This window comes from Rissa tridactyla, chromosome 9, assembly GCF_028500815.1.
Source record: "Rissa tridactyla isolate bRisTri1 chromosome 9, bRisTri1.patW.cur.20221130, whole genome shotgun sequence".
NCBI classification, from domain to species: domain Eukaryota; kingdom Metazoa; phylum Chordata; class Aves; order Charadriiformes; family Laridae; genus Rissa; species Rissa tridactyla.
The window spans coordinates 4,812,963-4,832,066 of NC_071474.1; the positions used below are offsets into that span (position 1 = coordinate 4,812,963).

The window sequence follows — 19,104 nt, forward strand, 5'->3', positions numbered from 1 at the left end:
CAGAGCGAACAGCAGTGGCTGAGACCCCACCGCAGCCTTGGATTGTGTCTAAGGAACTCAAACCGCATCCAGCAAGGAGTGACTTCTGAAGGCAGCTTCTTACCTTGCCACCTGGGCAGAGCAAAGTCAGGCCAAAGCATTCCTGCCAGTCGCGTCTTCATCTGAAAGTGTGATGGTGGAGACGTAAGAGACATTTTCACTGCAGAAAACTGAAATATTCCAAGCCATGTTTCAAAGCTGTATTTCTCAATTTGAAATATTACATCAAAATAAATTTATTTGAAATGTCAAGAGACAGATGTTTCAGAATAAAACAGTAGGCTAAGATCTGACATGTAACAGTGTTTTCCAGTGTAGTGTTTCCAAACCAATTTTTTGTCAGAATTTTCATGTTCTCTTTCCCCCCGCCTCCAATCTTACCCTTGCAAGCAGAAATTTTATTTTCCAACCAGGTACTTCCCAAAAGAAAGAGTTTTAAGCAATAAATCAGGTCTTGTTAAATGAAAACAAGGATTTAGCTACACATGAGATCTGATCCAGAACACAGCAGGGTGTAAATTCATAAAGAAATAGTTGTCTCTGATTTAAACACCAGGTGTGTCGATGCACTTATTCCCAAATGAAATTAAAGGAATTAAATTCTTTCATAACAAGGCACTTTTATTCTGGAATAGGAGCGTCCACATATGAAATTAATCAAGAATAGCTAAAGCCACAGTAAGGTCTCAGGCTACTGACTGTAAATGAAAACAGTAAATTCATTCTCCCTCTTGCAGCTTCTTGCTACGTAACACACTAGATCCCCCCGGATAAATGTTCCTGTAAGTAAGGACTAGTCCCAGCATGTCTGTGAACACCTCATGATAATACTTCAATGAGATGGACTGGAATCAATATTTTTCATCTTTGCAGCTTGGGGCCAGAGAGCAGCGCGCTGGGCAGGGATGTCAGACACGCCACTCGGCATGGCGGGGAGGGGAACCGGCTCAGCGCTGACCTAGAAAGAAATGTCTAGCTGGTAGGTACCAGTTCCTGCACCATTTGAGCTTCCTTGAGGGAGGCAGGAAAAAAAAAAAAAAAAAAAGGAGATAATTAAGGAGAGGTTTTCAATTCAAACCTTCTCCCAAATATCCTTATAGGAGTCAGACGTAAGTTTGGCTACACTTTAGATAGAGCTACTGGAGAAATTTGAGCCTCCGTGTTTCATAACGGAGGCTTTAGAGCCAGGATTAGATATTGCTAGATCTAAAAATCTGATAAGAAGTACTGATTTAATATAAATGAATCCATTAATTTAAGTTAGATAGCCTCTATTCATCTTCAGCCAGAACAGAATGCATATTTGTGATCTAGATAATTTTACAGAAACACGTTCAGGTGCTTTTGCCTGATGAAGAACAAACCCGTGTCACTGTGCATGTAACACACTGCTTTAATATTAGTAAAAATGAAACCATGATAGAGTTTGTGTACTGACTAGAGAATGCAGTATCATTTTCTATCTAGGAGTAAGGCCCAAGAGAGGAAAAAAGGGCTGTTATTTGCAACTATATAGGAAAAGAAACAGAAGAGGTATTAAACTGTGAGAGTGATGAGTGTATCAGGAGAAGTACGAAAATCAATCTTAATTCCACAAAGACATAATATACAAACTAACTCCCTATCATGGCAGTTACTCATTTTTTATAGAAACAAAGATATAGAACTGTAAGGTGTGAACATACAGAATAATTAATCCTGGTACTTTTAGAGATGGGGCTCTCTACTGCCTGGACAACTCAGTGTTTTTCACCCTACTTTAAAAGGAGCACTTACCTAGAATTCATATCGGAGACCTTGCCAGCCCTATTCCAAGCTAGGCCTTTTGAAGAAAGTTAAAGCTGTTTTTCTTGGGAATTCTTCTCTCTTCATGTATCATCTACATTGATTTGGCTTTTTGCAAAATGAAATTAGAGAGCCAACAGAGACAGGGCAGAAGCAAAGGCAGCCAAATTCAAGTCCATGCTCAGACTGTTTTCAAAACTTCAGTGCCAGCAAAGCAATCACAGTTATCACAAACCGACCCACGAATATTCAGCTTGATTCTTCTAATTGCTTTAACAATAGAAATCAATGCTTAGAACTCTAAAGTATAAAGGAAACATAAGGTTGATATAATAGCTACAACTACAGAATTATAGGAGTCAGAAAGTGGATCAACAAAAGCAGAATGGGGCGTATTCGATACCACCATTAGTTAATACTTACCCCTAGAAAGAACATCAGTTATCTTTTAAAACATATTTTTTCATAAGATCTACACAGTGTCATCAGTATCTTCAGACCATATCTCCATTTTATCATGGATTACGTGCCCTAGTTGTTTCTCATTCTTAAATAAAACGTTAGACTTCCTGGGGACCTTACCTGTACCAAACTGGACTTTTACAATGTATTTTTTGCTTTCTTCCTAGGATAGCTTGATTCACTGTTATAAAAGTGCACTTAAAGAACATTCATATCACCAATCAATAAACAAACTCAGTATTGCACTTTACATTACAAGAAAGCTTTCTTAATTGATCTGAAGAAAAAAAAAATAATAATTAAACCTCGTAACTTCATGAGGTTCACAGAAAATGACAGCAGAACACCTTCAAGGCACTGGTCCTCATACCACAGTTGTAGTCATATTTAGCAACAGAACAGCCATCCATGACTGACAGCTTTCTTTGACAGAAAGAGCCAGTCAATATTTACATTCCTCATGAACATAAAGAAGAGCATCAGGGTACTTGAGAAATTAGCCCTTGATTGCCACTTGGAAGGCATCATCAGAAAGTCAAATCACTTCAGCACCTCCGACAACAGAACTGCTTTCATTCTTGAGACTCAAGATCTCTCACAGATGTGTCAAGGTCTTTTGCCTGGGAGCAGGAGATGTCTGAAGGGCATAATGGGTGCTGAAAAAGCATGCTATGAGGGTTTTTTATTATTTAAAATGTCAAAAGATAAAGAAAGAGTCACTCTCTGCTCTCTTTCTTGCTGAAGTAGCAGACACAAATCTGACAGTCATAAACGGCCACTCCCAGACTCCTGAGCCAGCTACAGGGAATACTGCTAGGATTCCTCAATGCAGAATAGAGGGCTCTACTGTAATATTAAGTGATCACTGAAGTTGGGGGATGCAGATGCAGTAGTTCAATTCGGCTCTCAAGTTCCCAAAACGTCACCACATAGAACGGCCCTAAATCTTGGCTTAGAAGTCACAAAACATCCAGTGCCTTTCCAAGTGAGATCTCAGCTCCTCTCATTTCCTGCATACAATAGCATTATTCAGCCACTGAAGTTTCCACTTAGCTTGCATTTATGCCAAGTACTTTTAATTGCAAAGGAAAAGGATGTTAAGCTCTTCCATTTGTTTTTTTCTAATTCATAAGGGACACAGCAGTGGCTGGTAAAAGTTATAGGTTAAGGGTTTTCTCCCCCCCATCTCACTTATTAAGGGACTCGCATCCTCCTCCTGCTGCCTCAAACAGAGGTTACCTACATTGCAAGGGTAGGAAAAATTATGTTGTCATTTGCAATATACTAAAACGGCAAGTCATTGTAAACTTACTAGCAAACAAGCATCAGGGAAGTCTGAAGGGTATCTAAACCCTTCAAGGCATCCATTGTAACTGATGTTCAGAGTCACCTTGACCAACGCAGGTCTCATTTAAGACTAGGTACGCTAGTACTCACCCAATACACATACAGTAATTCAGACAGCATCCAACTCAACTCATCAGAACAGATACAGAGCAGCGGCTCTGACTGAAGCAAAATGCTGCACAGCAAGGAGTGAAATAACTGGAAAAACAGATGCTTAATTTCTACTTATTTTTGGCAACCTTGTTTCTATGATATCTGTTAGATGAGGGGGGGAAAAAAGGTTGCTGAATGCGGCTTAGCAAATAATACATGAACCACAGCCACATGTATGGACTATCAGGGTGGCCCTTAATACAGCCCTATTGAAAGTTGGTTTTGTTTTGATCAATACATAGAAGGGTCTAAAGTAATGTCTCCATATGGGTTTTGTTCCTATTATGCAACACCTGATGAACTACATTGTCTGTGACAAACGGGTTAAGTGAATTGAAGTGGTGTTTTGGGGTTGGTAGTGTTTTAAGAGGTGTCTTCACCTCACCTCTTCAGCCTTGGGACAAGAGACTTATAACTAATTACTATGCAAATGAAATGAAATGTAAATTAAATACCACATCCTAACATAGCTTAATAGCCCCAGGAACAAGAATTTAGTTAACTTTAATGGACTGCAATTCTATCCAAAAATATAGTTTATTAACAAGCACATACAATAAATTGCACCACTAACTTTAAATAAAACATCTAGCAAGCTCACCTTCACACTAAGTGACGTGGTTAACACAGAGCAAAAAAGCAATACACAAATGCTTTCAACAGACATAGAATGAACTCAGTTGCAATCAAAGTTCAAGTTGTAATCCAAAGAAGGACACATAAAAGCAAAAGCAATGAAGACTTCACATGAACCTTGCCATTTCTTTCCACCAGACCTTTGGTCTCTTACAAAATAGGTCTGTAATACAAAAAGTAATAAAAACTCTGGATTCAATTTACTCAGCCTCTTCCTTCACAAGTTAACTATAATATTTTGCAACAACGTGAGTAGTATTAAGAGGGAGGTAAGAGGCAAAGATAGTTAAACTTGGAATTATGTTAAGTTCAGCTGCAGATAGAAAGGCTGCCTAGCAGCAGATATGGCCTTCAGTGTCATTGTCCCAGTTTTTGCAAGAAACAAACACGGTAAAACGCATTCTTCTCTCTCATCATTTAAAACTTGATCCAAGCTCCACTGACATCAAGGCAAACGTTCTTCTGTTAACAGTGGTACTCTGATGGGGCCACAGTGGCCTTCGAAAAGAAAGTCATCCTCTCTAGTGAAAGGTTTGTCACTCTCCAGTCTTCAACTTGGCTGTGATGTCAGTAAAACCTGACACGCTGTTACCACACGGGTGTTCCCTTCATGCCAGAAAAAGGGATTCAGCAGAATTCGATATGTAAGAATTGAAGCCAACTTGGCAATAAACAGCTCCGCTCTGCTCAGTGTAAGATCTTAACCTCACCGCAACGAAGTAAATAGAAGGTTTGTAATTAACTTCAGTGAGAGCCCAAGAGAAGTATCAGGCCAAAACAGAAAAAAACCCCCACAATTCTTGATATTAGACCTTGTTCTTTGCAACGGAAAGGACATTTGTATTTCTGATCCTTTGGGGGAGTAACAGGAAGGTTCCCAAGAAGAGTGCTCCAAATCTAACAGTGTCCATGGTAAAACCGCTCAAGTAATATATTTAAGCAAAGCCAGAGATTCTGTTTCCTTTGTGGTAGAACAAAAAAGTTATCTTTATAAGCAGTAGGGCCCCAGTTTTATTAACATGGTGCCTGTTATCACAACATAAACAAAAATTATGCCTGTGCCCCCTAATCATATTAAGAGTTAATCTTTACTGCGAAAAATTTTATAGCAATATCAATGGGTTAAAGACTTATTTTCACGCATTTCTCTCCTGCATCTTTCTCTTTATAATGCTTAGAAAAAAAACCCAGAAACTTCTGCTCCCACCCTAAGTGAAGAGTTAAGATCTACTTTTATGACAAAAAACCCTTTAAAAATGGTCATTTTTTTCAACTGCTGGAACCAGACTTTTAACCAAAAATTACCTAGAAACATATGCATTAAAGAGAAGTCCAAGTATTGTGACACCTCCTATTGAAAAACAAGTGATGCACAATTCAATCAGCAACAAGCTCCCTCTCCCCTCTACAACTTGCATAGCTGGCTCCCATGTTAGGAGTTATGAAATTCTTTTACAGTAGAACAACTTTAGAAAAATTTGGACAAGTAAGAATGGAATTATTTTAATCTAGAACAGTATCACCTAAAGATACAGATGAATACAAACACGGTTCATATAAAAAACATCAGAGGAACATGAATTTTAAGCTGCATTTTCAGTCTATATATTGGCTTTCCTCTTCCTCGTTTTATAAAAATAGGGTATGACATTTCAGCTTCAATTGCGTGTTTAAGTCATTTATTCATTGAACATTCCATTCTTGAAATATCATCTATTAAAATGTTAGTTAAGATTCATCCTGCTTATAGAACAGACTAAATTTCTCCTGAACTGCACTTGTAGACAGTAATAAAGAGACTGATATGAACTCAATAAAAAAATAATCAGATTATGGGAAGAAGGAAAATAAAAAAATAATAATACAAAATCAAGCTCCACTCTTATCATCTGGCTCCTAATAAAACAAATGTCAATGTCTTTTAGCTGATCAAGAGATTTAACTGCAAAATAACTTTTAGAGCTTGAATTCAGAAGTAAACTGTGTTTTAAAGTCTGTAAGTTCCTATAAAAAGAGGACTAAAACTTCCAACAAAATATCTCCATAGACAACGGAGGAAGCCACAGTAAAAATAATGCTGAAAATTCCTGATCAGAGTATTGTATCAAAAATTAATATTCGTAACACTACCATAGTTTTCTTATCCATTAAAAAAAAATGGATTCTGTGCTACACTTGCACATTTCTGATACAGGTATAACTGTACCTAGACAATTCACACCTCAACTATGTACTACTGAAGAAAAAGAAAAAAGCTGAAGACTTATTTTGCTGCTTCAGCAGTAAACCCCCCTGGGTGGGAAGGCGTGTTGGGGATACCAACATTGAAAAAACCTGGTGAAACGACAGAGTCTGATATCCAACAGTACAAAGTCTGCTTGGACATGGCTCTTTCCCCTACTGCAAAGCAGATTTAATAAATGGGCTTTATTTTAGAAAGTTTCACAATTCTTAAACAGTAGATGATACTTGCATTCCTGAAGGATTAAGTTCTACATTTCTTGATGCTAATTCAACTCTCTAAAACCAACCCAATAAAACCAGCAACGTTTTTACAAGTAACATGCACAACCTAAAAATTCTACCCTCAAAAACTGCCTTTCTGGTACTCTCTTAAGCTCTTAAGATACTCTATTTATTGAAGAAATGCCAGGAAGCCTGCAGCGGGAACAAATGCTTCTTTGGCAAAAGGAAAACATTTTAATGCCTCCTCCCTTCAAAGTATGTACACCTCACCACAACATATGCTAATATACTACCAAATAAGTCTCTTTATCTTGCCATTTTTATAACAAACTGTTTCATTCATATCTATTTCAGCTTGTAACTACCTACTGCACAGAGGAGCACACTGTGCTAAATCAACAAGTAGTTTATACCTAAGAAATTGAAAGTAAAAAAACCAATAATATATATTCCAAAACAAGTCAAGAGGGGCTAATTTTGTATAAACTGTTTCAGTGTAAAATAAAAATATAAAGTCATGCAGACTTTTTGGGCCTTTTTTCCATCCTTTGTCCTTTATTTAAAATGAACAAAGTCTAACAAAAAAGGATTCCCACAAATATGATAGCGAGTGGCAATTTGTGCTAAATCTGCCATTAATATACAAAACCAAATGTTACAGCCCTTCTGTGAAGATATCTATGTGTTCATGTATACCTAACGACATGGAGATACCATGGATTTCCAGCCTTCTCTGAGATTAACACAGTCCACTGACACACCTTCACAAATCAGCCGAATGCTGAATCTAGAAAAAGATGAAAACCAAGTCTTTGCAGACCTACAGTCTGCAATTGTAAAGATATAATAAATATAGTTAAATATTTACTGTCATATTACTAGGGTGTTTTTTTTTTTTTCAAGTGAAATTCGTACTTAAACTCATCTTCCTGAAGAATTCAAAGAAGCAAAAGGGGAAGCGTTTTTAAAAATAAAAAACTCAAGTGGTGAAAAAAAAAAGAAAACACACCCTTGAACATGCTGGAACAAGACCACTTATTGGAGACACGGCCTTCCTCACTGAAACACGATCTTTAGTCTCCAGATATATCCTAGTTACTCCAATGAAATCAGTGTGGCTTCTAATGATACCAGAAAGAAAGATCTGCTTTTAATACGCAGATTTAAATAGCATAGTTAACTGTCAAAGACCTGGTACACAACTGGGATAATTCTGCTAGGGAAAATATTATGAGGGGGAAAATAAAGCTAAATTCCATGTGAAAGTCTCTGGGATCCTTCAAAGGTTTCTGTAGGCTTAGATCTATGTACCTGAATCCAGCTGTAGGGGTGATGAGGATGAGGGGGGGAGTAAGTGAAAACTGGTTTGCCATAACTGGACCTTTTTTCTTCCCCCCTGTTAAAGGAATGAAAACTGCCTCAAATGATGCAATGGGTCAACCTGAAGACAGCCACATCTGAAAAATACTGGAAATCCTGAAGTCAGAGCTTATGAATTTGTTTGGTTTGTATGCTGCCTTAGAGGAGAGAGAAGTTAATACTTTTAAAAGCTTGGTATTTACACTTCCGAAAAGTTTCTGCAGTTCATCCAAATTTGATAGGATGGGATTTAAGTGCCTCTTAGTGTTCCCGACTGGGCACTTCTGCTGCTTTGGCACATGCGCGCACACAAGTATTCCAGTACCAATGGGATACGACGTCTAATGCAGCTTTAAACTGGCAGCGCTCCTGAGTAGTTTTAAATGTTTATCAACTCAGTAGGTCAAAAGTCTGCAGACACTGGGTGGAGCAGCAGTATGCCACAAAACTAACAGTTGTCCTCCTAGGAAAAAAAAAAAGGGGGGGGGAAACAGTTGTCAGTAAAGGTTAAAGCTCCTGGCCCCATTCCACAGCAGACAATATGCTAGTTTGTAAAACACGGGATTAGCCGATCCCAACACTTCAGAAAAAAGAAGGCTCATTTGCTCTATATGTGTGCCTGACACAAAGGCAGCGAAACACTGCAGGGGTTCTCAAAAACCTTCCTGGTTTCTTATGCATTCAGCTTAAAAAAGCAGCATGTGGTTTTTCGTTCTGTGGCGGGTGTGGCTGGGTGTTACAGCCAGTAGGTTTAACAACTAAAAGGAAAATAGCGGGTAATTCTCTGCTTCACCTTTGCTCATGTGTTTCTTAAATTACTGCTTGTAGGCATGAAATAACTGAAGTCCAGTGTCCTCCTTTGGTTCAGCCGAGTGAACAAACTGGGCCCCGACCTTCAGAAAGGAGGATCGACAGGCAGTGCTGTTGCATTGTGCCAGCTATGACAGCAGGGGTGGCAAGATGAGAAAGAGTGATACTAGCCTCACTGTGCTCACAGTGACCCTCCTCCTGCCCCCATCCTGGCAGGGACCTAGATAGCTGCTTTAAAAATGTTAAGATGTGTTTCTTACTAACCCAGAAATCACGCTTTACCCAGTGCTCATGCCATCTGTGCTTTTTCAGATACAGAAATCCAGTTCAACACTTCACTATCCTTTCCTATAAGAGGATACAGAATGATACAAAGTCCAGACAGAAGTTACTGGCATGGATGTGGCATGTGCTAATCAGTGCTGTTCAAAGGTTCAGGATCCCTACCCTGTGCGCTTTCGTGGTCACTGTAAGCTCTTTAGAACAGAAACCCTGTGCTTCACATCTTTCTAAACCAGCTATCACACCTCTGCAATTCCACGTAATCTTACCATGTCAAGTGCACGAGCTACAGAGATAAGGATGACAGGCTACCCTGTTTAGATCTCATTTTCTGTGGATTTGCATCAAATGTCAGCTACTTAAGACTGCATTCATTATGGCATTTTGCAGAACACAGTACCTTCTTGTTTAAGGGAGGGAATGCAAACCATTTTTTAAACAAGTGAAAACCATGCAGAAATAAATATTTTCAATTAATATATTTTAGAACATTAATATAGTGTTCTGGGAAAATAGCCTTTAAGTATGCTTTGAGTCATAACTTTAATAATTCCTAAAGGTGTCTACTTACATGTGTATCATCTGATAACTTTTAAGTTCTACAATGAGCAGTGCTTAGCAATCAGGAAGTAGAGCTCTCTACTCTAGTCCAAACTCTCCCGTTGCTGGATTATTTCTGATAATATAAGGATTTAGTGACCAGCAAGTAGTTCTCCATCCGTTTCTTAGAAAATTAGACTGCTCTAATGGAGCTCAATGCTTGAAAGAAATACTTTATAGCATGATTATAACATTTTATGCCACCCTGAATATAATGACTGTAATGTGGAAGCAATTAATTTAACTCAACATGAAATCCATTCAATTTCAACATACGACTGAAGTGTAACAGAATGGCAAGTTGAAGTATGCAATCTCTACAATCAGATCTTTCTAAGAAAGATGACTTTTCCAAAATAGCATTTATGCAGCCTTCTGGCCGCTGTCCAGATTTAGCATACCTAAGTTGTTTTCATTTCATAAAGTTGAATTGCTTACAAATCAGATACCTCTTACGCCACAAAAATCATGGGAAAATAACCTGTGGTACAGCTCCGGAAAACAGGTACCATCAACCTGAATCACCAATTAGTCTGCTCTTTTTTCGTACGGATCTTCCTATTGAAAAGCAGTTTTTTATTTTTATGGAAGATAACGGTCAAGTCAATGGATTTCAGCAGGACAAGAACTAAGTGGCATTCTTGTGCATTATATATACCAACAAGTAATTTCAGAAACACTCCTTTTTAAAGCACCTGTCTTTTCTGCTCCCCACCTTTAAGCAGATGCTTTATAAATAATGGCTTGAACATGAATTCCCTACAAAGAACCTGAGCATCACATTTGCTTAACTCCAAATGACTTTTCTTTAAACCTTATTTATTAGGTTTCAAATGGTACTGTAGTTTTGTCCAAGTAGAATGAGTTTAAATTTCTCTGAGGATACTTTTCCATTGCAGAAAGTGGATTTGTTGGTACTGTGGCTCATGGTGTACTACAGTATCAGCTCAGACTAACATGGGTTAGGGAAAGAATCACTGGAAAACGATCAGTGCTCACCTTAAAGGCATTGTAAATCTTTATCTACATGAGGGCAATATTCCCTGAACCATATCCCCATTTTGAGTCCCTTCTATGACTGTACTGTCCAGCAAGTCAGAAGTCTGTATAGGCTTGTCTACTTGTCTTGTGAATCCTGCAGACACACTCACATCTGCTACAACCATAAAAACTGAAATATTTTTGAAAAGATGTATTGCTACGAAACGTATGTTACAATGCAGAATGTTTCCACAGCATATCTCAATTTAATTAGCATGGAAAGAAAAACAAGAATATGTTACTGCAGAACACTTTCATTAAACTCTGGCTTTAGAGCTTTTTTCTGCCTTTAATCCTACAGCACTTTTATTTGGTGGTGGCATTTTCCTGACGCTCGGGTTGAGACTTAACTCGGGAAGTATTGGAGTTAGGTAGTATTTCCTTCCCAAGGCACAGCATGTGCTGCACTACCACGAACAAGTCAATCCCATCATATCAAAACCCTTCACTATCTTACAGCAATCTGAAACAGGCAAGTGTGATAGTCCTTGTTAAACAGTCTAACAGCGGTATGCTGGTTGTCTTGCAAATAAAAGATTTGTCAACTTTTATATGCAATCAGAGGACAGGGGCTTTAGATCTGAAAGGCTGCTAAGTTAAAAAAAAAAACCCTTAAGAATATGCTTTGTTCCATAAGGTGTTTTTCTTCCTAAATGAAACCCCAGTGTAATTTCCTGTATAATTACCCTTGATGCAATCCTGCCATTGGAGTTTCCCTCAAGGGAAAGAGCTTTGGGTAGACAATGGTAAACATAGGCTGGCTGCAGCGGTGGCAGTGTCCCAAGGGACAGTGCAGCAATTCCAAGAGGCTTTTGGGTAGTGAGATTGGAGTCAGAAAGTTCAAATCTAGAGAAGAAAAGAAAAAAAAAAAAAAGGCTTGTAACAAAACAATTGCATGATAAAGTCAAACACAACAAGCATGATCCATGAACAATTCAGAAAATCAGCTGTCAAACATTCTTAAGACTTTGTGAAAAGAACAGCAAGGAAACACAAATTACCACAATTAGGGTTGGGCACATGGTACTTCCCATGTATAAACTCAGAAAGTTGAATGTGTAAGTTTAGAATCTGTCAGTATAAAATTAACTGGACCTAAATACCCAGGTGAAAATATTATAGCTCAAGCAAATAATAAAAAACAGATATCATAAAACATTTTCAGACACAAAGATGATCTAGACAGCTCACTAAAAAAGCCCAAACTCCACCATCAGCACAAAGGGATCTGAAATATTTAGAATTACTTGAAATACAATCCAACCTAGCATAATTCTCACCGGTCCAACCAAAGAGACCACTCTACAAAGATCAATACATTCATAATCCCTTAAGTGTGCCCCCACAGTTTACAAGACGCCATCATTTTCACCAAAAGGGACTCCAGGGTCATTTTATAGGAAAGAGCAATTATTTTCTCAGGCTTGGCCCAAGCGACATAGTGTTTTATAAAAAAATTAAAGCCAACATGCTAATCTCCATCTAGAAACTGAGAGACAGCCCAGACAGGTGAGTGAGTTTAGGTGCTGAGTAATCAAGACAAGATGCAGTACCCAATAAATCAGTTTTGCAATATCACACTAGTTTCAGCTTTCAAACACTGTAAGGATTAACCCCATACACAATGTACCACAACAGCCTCAACTGAGACGACAGGCATGACGAACAGTACATTTGCGTCAGAAAGAAAAGGTCACATTCTGTAGCCAAGCAAAGATTGAGGGAAAGTAGTCTAGTCACTTCTGTCATACTTACCTAGCAGCCGCCAAGTATTTAACAGCACCCTTGAAACTGCAAATTTAGGCAATGATAGATCAAATCTGCTGCTTTAATCATATGTGCCACCTGCTTCCCCAGCACACCATTATCTTACACCTGTCTGAACTATGCATTACTCCTGCCTCACTGAAGTGTGGGTGTTGCCGGTGGTAATGCACATAAGTCTTTAATAAGGTCACTCAGAATAAGAAAATATATATGTGTGTGTGTATATGTATACATAAATATATAAAAAGACTTCACAGTACAGTGTAGCAAACTAGAAGTAGGCAAGACAGTTAAAAAATGTTTCACCATGTTTTTCAGGTTCTGCACCTTGGCTGTAACCAGATATAGTTCTCACAGTCTCGTATAAACCATCTACAAACCATTTCTCAAACTGATTTTACAATGGTATCTTGCTGTTTCCAAACCAAACTTCACCAACATCTTCAGGAACCACATTCACACTGTCGTATTCCAGAAATTATTGTGCAAGTCACAGCTGTGTGAGAAAAGTAGTTACTGATGGTCTTGTACCTGATGTTCTCAAACTCCTTTTCAAAGACTAGAATTTTCCAAATCAAAATGAAACAGCATCCATCATTGTGTAGTTTTGGTGCATCTGATAACCTGATACTAAACAACCAAAAACCTCCCATCTCCCCCTCCGTATGCAGAAATATAAAAAAAGACACAACCTCAAACTGGTCAATTCATCAGTAAATACATCTACATCACTCCACAAAGCAGTGCCATTTCCTGTGAACACAGGCTTGTACATTTATCCCACCCCTGAACATGAAGCTTCTTCCCTTCAGTGTATTTGCTGCCAACCGCCTCATATGCTGTTCCCGGCAAAGCAATAGTTCGGCAGTTACGATTTCCTCCAGTGGCCATGGTACAAGTGACCCCTCACAATAACCCTCTAATCTTCCCATTGTAACTCTCTACCCTTCTGCTTCCTACTGTCACCTCTAAAGCTAACAAATTCCCAAGATGCCTTGATTAGGGGAGAGTCACAATACATCTAAATCTGACAAAATCTGAATCTGCAGGTTATCATCAGATACTACTAACTCATGTGACTGCACGATGCATAACCAGATGAGCCAAGGGCCGCTTTACAGCAAAGAGCCTGAACTGGGGCAGAACTAAAACAGCTCAGCTGTCACGTTGTACTGAAATGGCCAAGGGCTGCTAGCATTTCTTTTGCCTTATGTATAACAAGTCTGCCAGTTTAGGAGTGTGCTGCCTGGCGAGAAGTTGCATTGTTGGCTGATGCATCTCATCTTGCCTCAGGAACTGTATTTCTCATCTCCTATTTCCATTAAAGAGTTTCTCCTGCAAAAAGCATCCTTCTTTATACAGTCCTCAAGAAAGAAACCATTTGTAAGCACCATTCGACCTTAGAAATAGTCTTTGGATCTCTGGTTTTTGATATTGGACATTTTTGTTCTAACACAACATTTCAAACATAATTTGATCAAATAAAACTTTTAAAATATTAATCTTTACCCAGCTCTTTGAAGAGCTATTTGAAATGTTCCGATGACTGCCAGAAAAGCACTTCCTGTAATCTGAGGAATGCGGAAATATCATACCTTTTAAAAATCTGTAGTAGGCGTTATAGAGGGTCCTCATGGCCAGTTCTTGCAAAGGCAGCACATGATCTGTTTCTGTCCCTATAGATTTCACCTCTGCTGGCAGGAACACAGTTAACTGGCCCGATGAAAAAGAAAGCAGTTTCACCTCTGAAACTTGAATTGGGGAACCACAACTAGAAGGACACAAGAGATTTAGAAAGTGGTTAGGAAAAAAAATAATAAAAGTAACTTATGGGGAAACCCAGATGACCAACCCAGAGTATGCCTGATACTGTTCTTCAGTGCAGCACCCTTCAAGGATACCTTGCAGAGTACAATACATGTTGGGGTTGTACCAGATGACCTTTAAAGGTCCCCTCCAACCCAAACTATTCTATGATTCTATGTTGACACACATTTTCTATAGATTACCACCTTCTGTGATGTGCTAGTCGTGGGACAGCTGGAGGTCTTTACTTATCAAGTAACATACAAAAGCTGGAGAAATAAGAACACAATCCCAAGGAGGTGAACAAAGTGCACTACGTGTCCCTAACTTTGCCAACACACGAATCTCTTTTAGCCTCTGAATGCTATTATTACTAAATATGTTACATAGAGGAGCAGTTTCATACCTAACAGTTGGCCTCATGCGTCTTGGATCAACCAGTTGAGAACGGTAAAGGATTTCTCAACTATAATACTTGAGGCAAACTACAACCACCAAAAAAAACCCAAAACAATTTAAGTGCCACTGAGTGGTTCTGTACTATACTCTTCCTCACCCAGCTTCCTTGGAGGGTGCAGGGAGGTAGGTGAAGGAAAAATAAAGAGTAGCCTAAGCTGTAGTAGAAATATACCCTAGAAAGCCCACTAGCCTTTATCCTTCTCAAATCATATAAGGAAAAGAAAGGTTATTTGGATCCAAGGAGAGAAACGTAGCTTGTAGTAAAAATAACAACTCTTTACGTGATCCTTGTTGCAAGCTATCATACCAAAGAGACACACATAGGAAAATTCTACTAAGAGGTTGGGGAAGTCAACAGGGGAATCGGAATTGTTTATGACAACTTAAATTTGAAGCCAAGAGCAACTTGTTAGGGCCAGTCTTAACAAATGGAACAGAAACACAAATTCGTCAGCCTTCACAGATATCGGACCTAAAACTGAGGTAACTACACTCAACCTTATCAGATGTGAAAGAAAGCTCTCAGTACTTCTCTGATAACAAAGACTCTCATCTCTTCTGATTAAAGGAAAGATAGCCCAGAGAAACAAGCAAAAAAGAGCAGCATCAAACAGCAAGTCAATAAGCCTCTTGTTAAATATTTAATACTTTCCCACAAACCATTAATGGGGTTAAAATATAATTGGGAATTCAGCAATCCAATATTCCAACAATCCATTCCCCAGCAATCCATACCCAATGAGTCAGCTATCACAACAAATATGTCTATAATGTTGTATTTTCAAGCTGATTGACTGATCACCAACCTAGCTAGAAGATACACCCACAAACTCACTACAGTTTCTGCAGTTCAGAGACTGGCCATTTGGTCTACTTTATGTAAACTTTAATGCCTGACCACAACATTGAAAAACAAAGTAAACAAGCAAAACAGACCATCAAGAGGAATAATCTAAGAGATATACACCCTTAAATCAGGATGGATTAGGGAATGAATCTCAACCTATGGGTAATACTGGGTGCAAGAACAAAGAATTAAAAAAAAACCCACACAAAATCCTTGGAGGTTAAAAAGTGGAATAGAGGATGCTCTACCTAGCTGGAAAAAATGGAACTACAGAAGAACCCTGGTGAATAAATAACTGAGGAGAAAAAAAGCTGTGACCACCTATTGGCTGCCTTCAACAAGACTGACAGATATCTAGCTGGAGACTATGAAATCCAATCTGCAAAAAATAAGATCAAAATTTATTTTGAGTGGTGAGATCATCACCTCTTACATAAAAGACTTTTTCAGTCAGTCTGACTGCAGGATTCCCAGACAGAGATTCATTACTTACACAATGCAATTTATATTCTATTTTCAGAAATCTAGCTTTATGTTAGCAGCATGTCAGATTTTATTCTCCAGTGGATGACCAGACAGAGCACTAAAGCCCGGATCTTCAACTCTCGCCTGACCCATGAAAACCTTGCACTGGTTACTAATGCTGTCTTGGAAAGAACACAGAAATTCTTCACATGGTCATTATTACACAATTTTAACATCACTCAGCACAATCAAATAAGAGCTTTGGTTTCTTAATAATATAAATAAGTGCTCTTCCTATGTTGAAAATTTTCCTTAAAAATAATCTATTATATTTCAAGATGGTTTCAGAACATAAAGACAAATATCTGCTACACAAATACAAAATACAAATACTGTGTTGCTTGCTAAAAATAATTTCTTTTTATTCTTTATTATTAAGGAAAAAAAATATTTTTTTTTATTCCACAGAAGCATTACAAGAATTAATTTCATTGCAACAATTTTTGGTCTCTTCTATACTAGATTTTTAAGACTCTCCATCAGAGATACTAACAGCTAGCCTCACCAGGAGCGTACATGTGATGACAACAAAAAGAACTGGTAATATCTTCACAAAAGATCAGGGCAAAGATAAAATTATTTTGACTGAGTATAAAATAAGGACTTAAAAACATTTTAAAAAAATAAAGATACGGTTGTTGAAAATCACCTGAAATAGACAGGACAGTTGGACCAAACCTATTGGAAGATTTCCTGCATTGTCACGAGTGGTTTTGGTCACAATCAATACAGTTCTGTTATCTTTAGGATCAATTTAGTGTCTGTCTTACAATTTACAATCAGTTCTGAAAGAACAAAGGCTAGAAATTATTTTTCCAGAAAAACAAAATTAGTAGGATCTTGAGACTGCACACAGTTCAGCAGAATTATAATCCAACTATAAGTATTTAAATATCACACAGCCAGCTGACACAAGAATATTAGAAAAACCTTAAAATGCCAAGACTCAGCATCTCGCATATTGCAGTAGAGTGCAGGCTGTAGAGAGGGAATTTATATTTAATGCAAGATTTGCTGAGAGCGAGCATACCAGAAATTTATAATTAGATGGTAATGGGGACAATCCTCTTCTGATCAGTTTTACACCAGTAAGGCTCCATTCATCAGTGGTGCTGATCCTAATTTATGCTAGTGTCAGTGCAGAAAGAATTAAGCTACTGTCCTAGACAGACCACGTTTTTCCTCACATCCTAACCACAAACATGAGACAGCCTAGGATATTTTTAAAATCCACATGTAAAAATATACCTGTCAATCCATAATTCCTAAAAAAAAAAGTTACTTATTTTAGTTAGTAGGTACCAAGACCTACAAGAAGCTGACACTAGGATGTAAAATGAGTGAAAGAGCTGCGTGTGACGTTCCAAGAAATGGCCTATAACTTACAGAAATGTGAGAATTTACAAACTGGTTAGATGCTGCAACACATTAAAAAAAAAAAAAACCTGTTTTGTTCATTCTTTAGTTCTGTAAATTCTGTGAAGCTTACATTTTTGGCCAGCCTTTAAATGCTGCTAGCACTCAGCTTTAGGCCTTACATTATCATTACAAATTCCTTCAGAATAACTGCACTGTCTCTTACGGCTTAAAAGGAAAACACTGAAAGTCAGCAATTAACACAGAAGACTTATTACAAAACAAAAACAGAACTGGGAGCTGCAGTAATCCCCTCAAAGTAACATCAGTTCTGAATCAATCACACACACAAATCAGTTTTGTCACACAGGAAGATATTTTATGAGAAGTTTTATAAGGAACAGGTATGCAAGACATCTGAATTAATTCATACCTACCCACTGCAACCAATGACTTTATTATACAGATAAGATGGGAGGCCTTTCAGGTGAATATTGTTATCCACGTAAACATATTGTAGCTCCCGAGAACGACCTAAATCTGGGTTTAGAAAACAAGAAAAGTCAGGGGGAGAAGGGATGACATAGCAACAATTATAAGCAAAGCAATTCTCTTCAGTTATAAATAAACTAATCAGACTCAATGTAAGCAAACATAAATTAGTACTTCCCAGTTGTAAAATTTCACCCAATGGTTTTTATTATGGATGAGCTGTTTAGAAAAAAAACAGCTAAAAAGCTGTTTAGAAAATAGCATTTAAAATTACTGAAACAAAACGAAACGCCTTTTCAGTAGCCCTGAAAATCCCGTTATAAATAATTAAATTTTCACATTGACAAACTCCGAAGTCAGTTTGAAGACGCAAAGGGACAACTGATTTCAAGTCTACAGTGCATATTTCAAGTTCATAAGGTCAAACCTGCTTTCATTAACTGGCCTCATGTCACTGAAATCACAGCTTCACCATCTTTGGTAAAGTGGTAAAGAAACTAGAATCTCCTCTGTCCAGCTTTTTTTTTTCCCCAAGAAGAGATACTTGTTTGATTCCATTCGCCATAACCAAATACAGCCAGTAATCATTCAGAAACAAGTCTGCATGATGCGGTAATTACAGAACACAAGAAAATACACAAGCATTAAACTGCAGAATATTCTGCAACAAAAGTTGTGGTTGCAAGTAAGCGATCAATACATCTGAAGGTGTGCTTCTTACTTTATTTCTGTTAAAATATTCATGTCTGGCAGTCAAAAGAGGCAACTACAGCATGTTTAAGCAATACTTTCACAGACTAGAGATATATTACCATACCTCCAGAAAGGAGCATATAGGTAGGGAATAATTTTATTTTGTTTAGAAAATTAAA

General features: G+C 38.0%; 1 protein-coding gene across 6 annotated transcripts in view; it reads right to left on the reverse strand.

Annotated features, from left to right (window-relative positions):
* Positions 1-695: 695 nt before the first annotated feature.
* LRRC28 (leucine rich repeat containing 28) overlaps positions 696-19,104 on the reverse strand; it is a 57,913-nt gene continuing 39,504 nt past the window's right edge. For all 6 annotated transcript variants that reach the window (XM_054213661.1, XM_054213660.1, XM_054213658.1 and 3 more), the window contains 4 exons: positions 18,178-18,280; positions 14,343-14,518; positions 11,667-11,826; positions 696-8,710 (listed from right to left, as the gene is read on the reverse strand). In XM_054213661.1, coding sequence (XP_054069636.1) covers positions 8,638-8,710; positions 11,667-11,826; positions 14,343-14,518; positions 18,178-18,280 — 512 coding nt within the window. In that variant the 3' untranslated portion in view covers positions 696-8,637. The remainder of the gene's footprint in view (positions 8,711-11,666; positions 11,827-14,342; positions 14,519-18,177; positions 18,281-19,104) is intronic.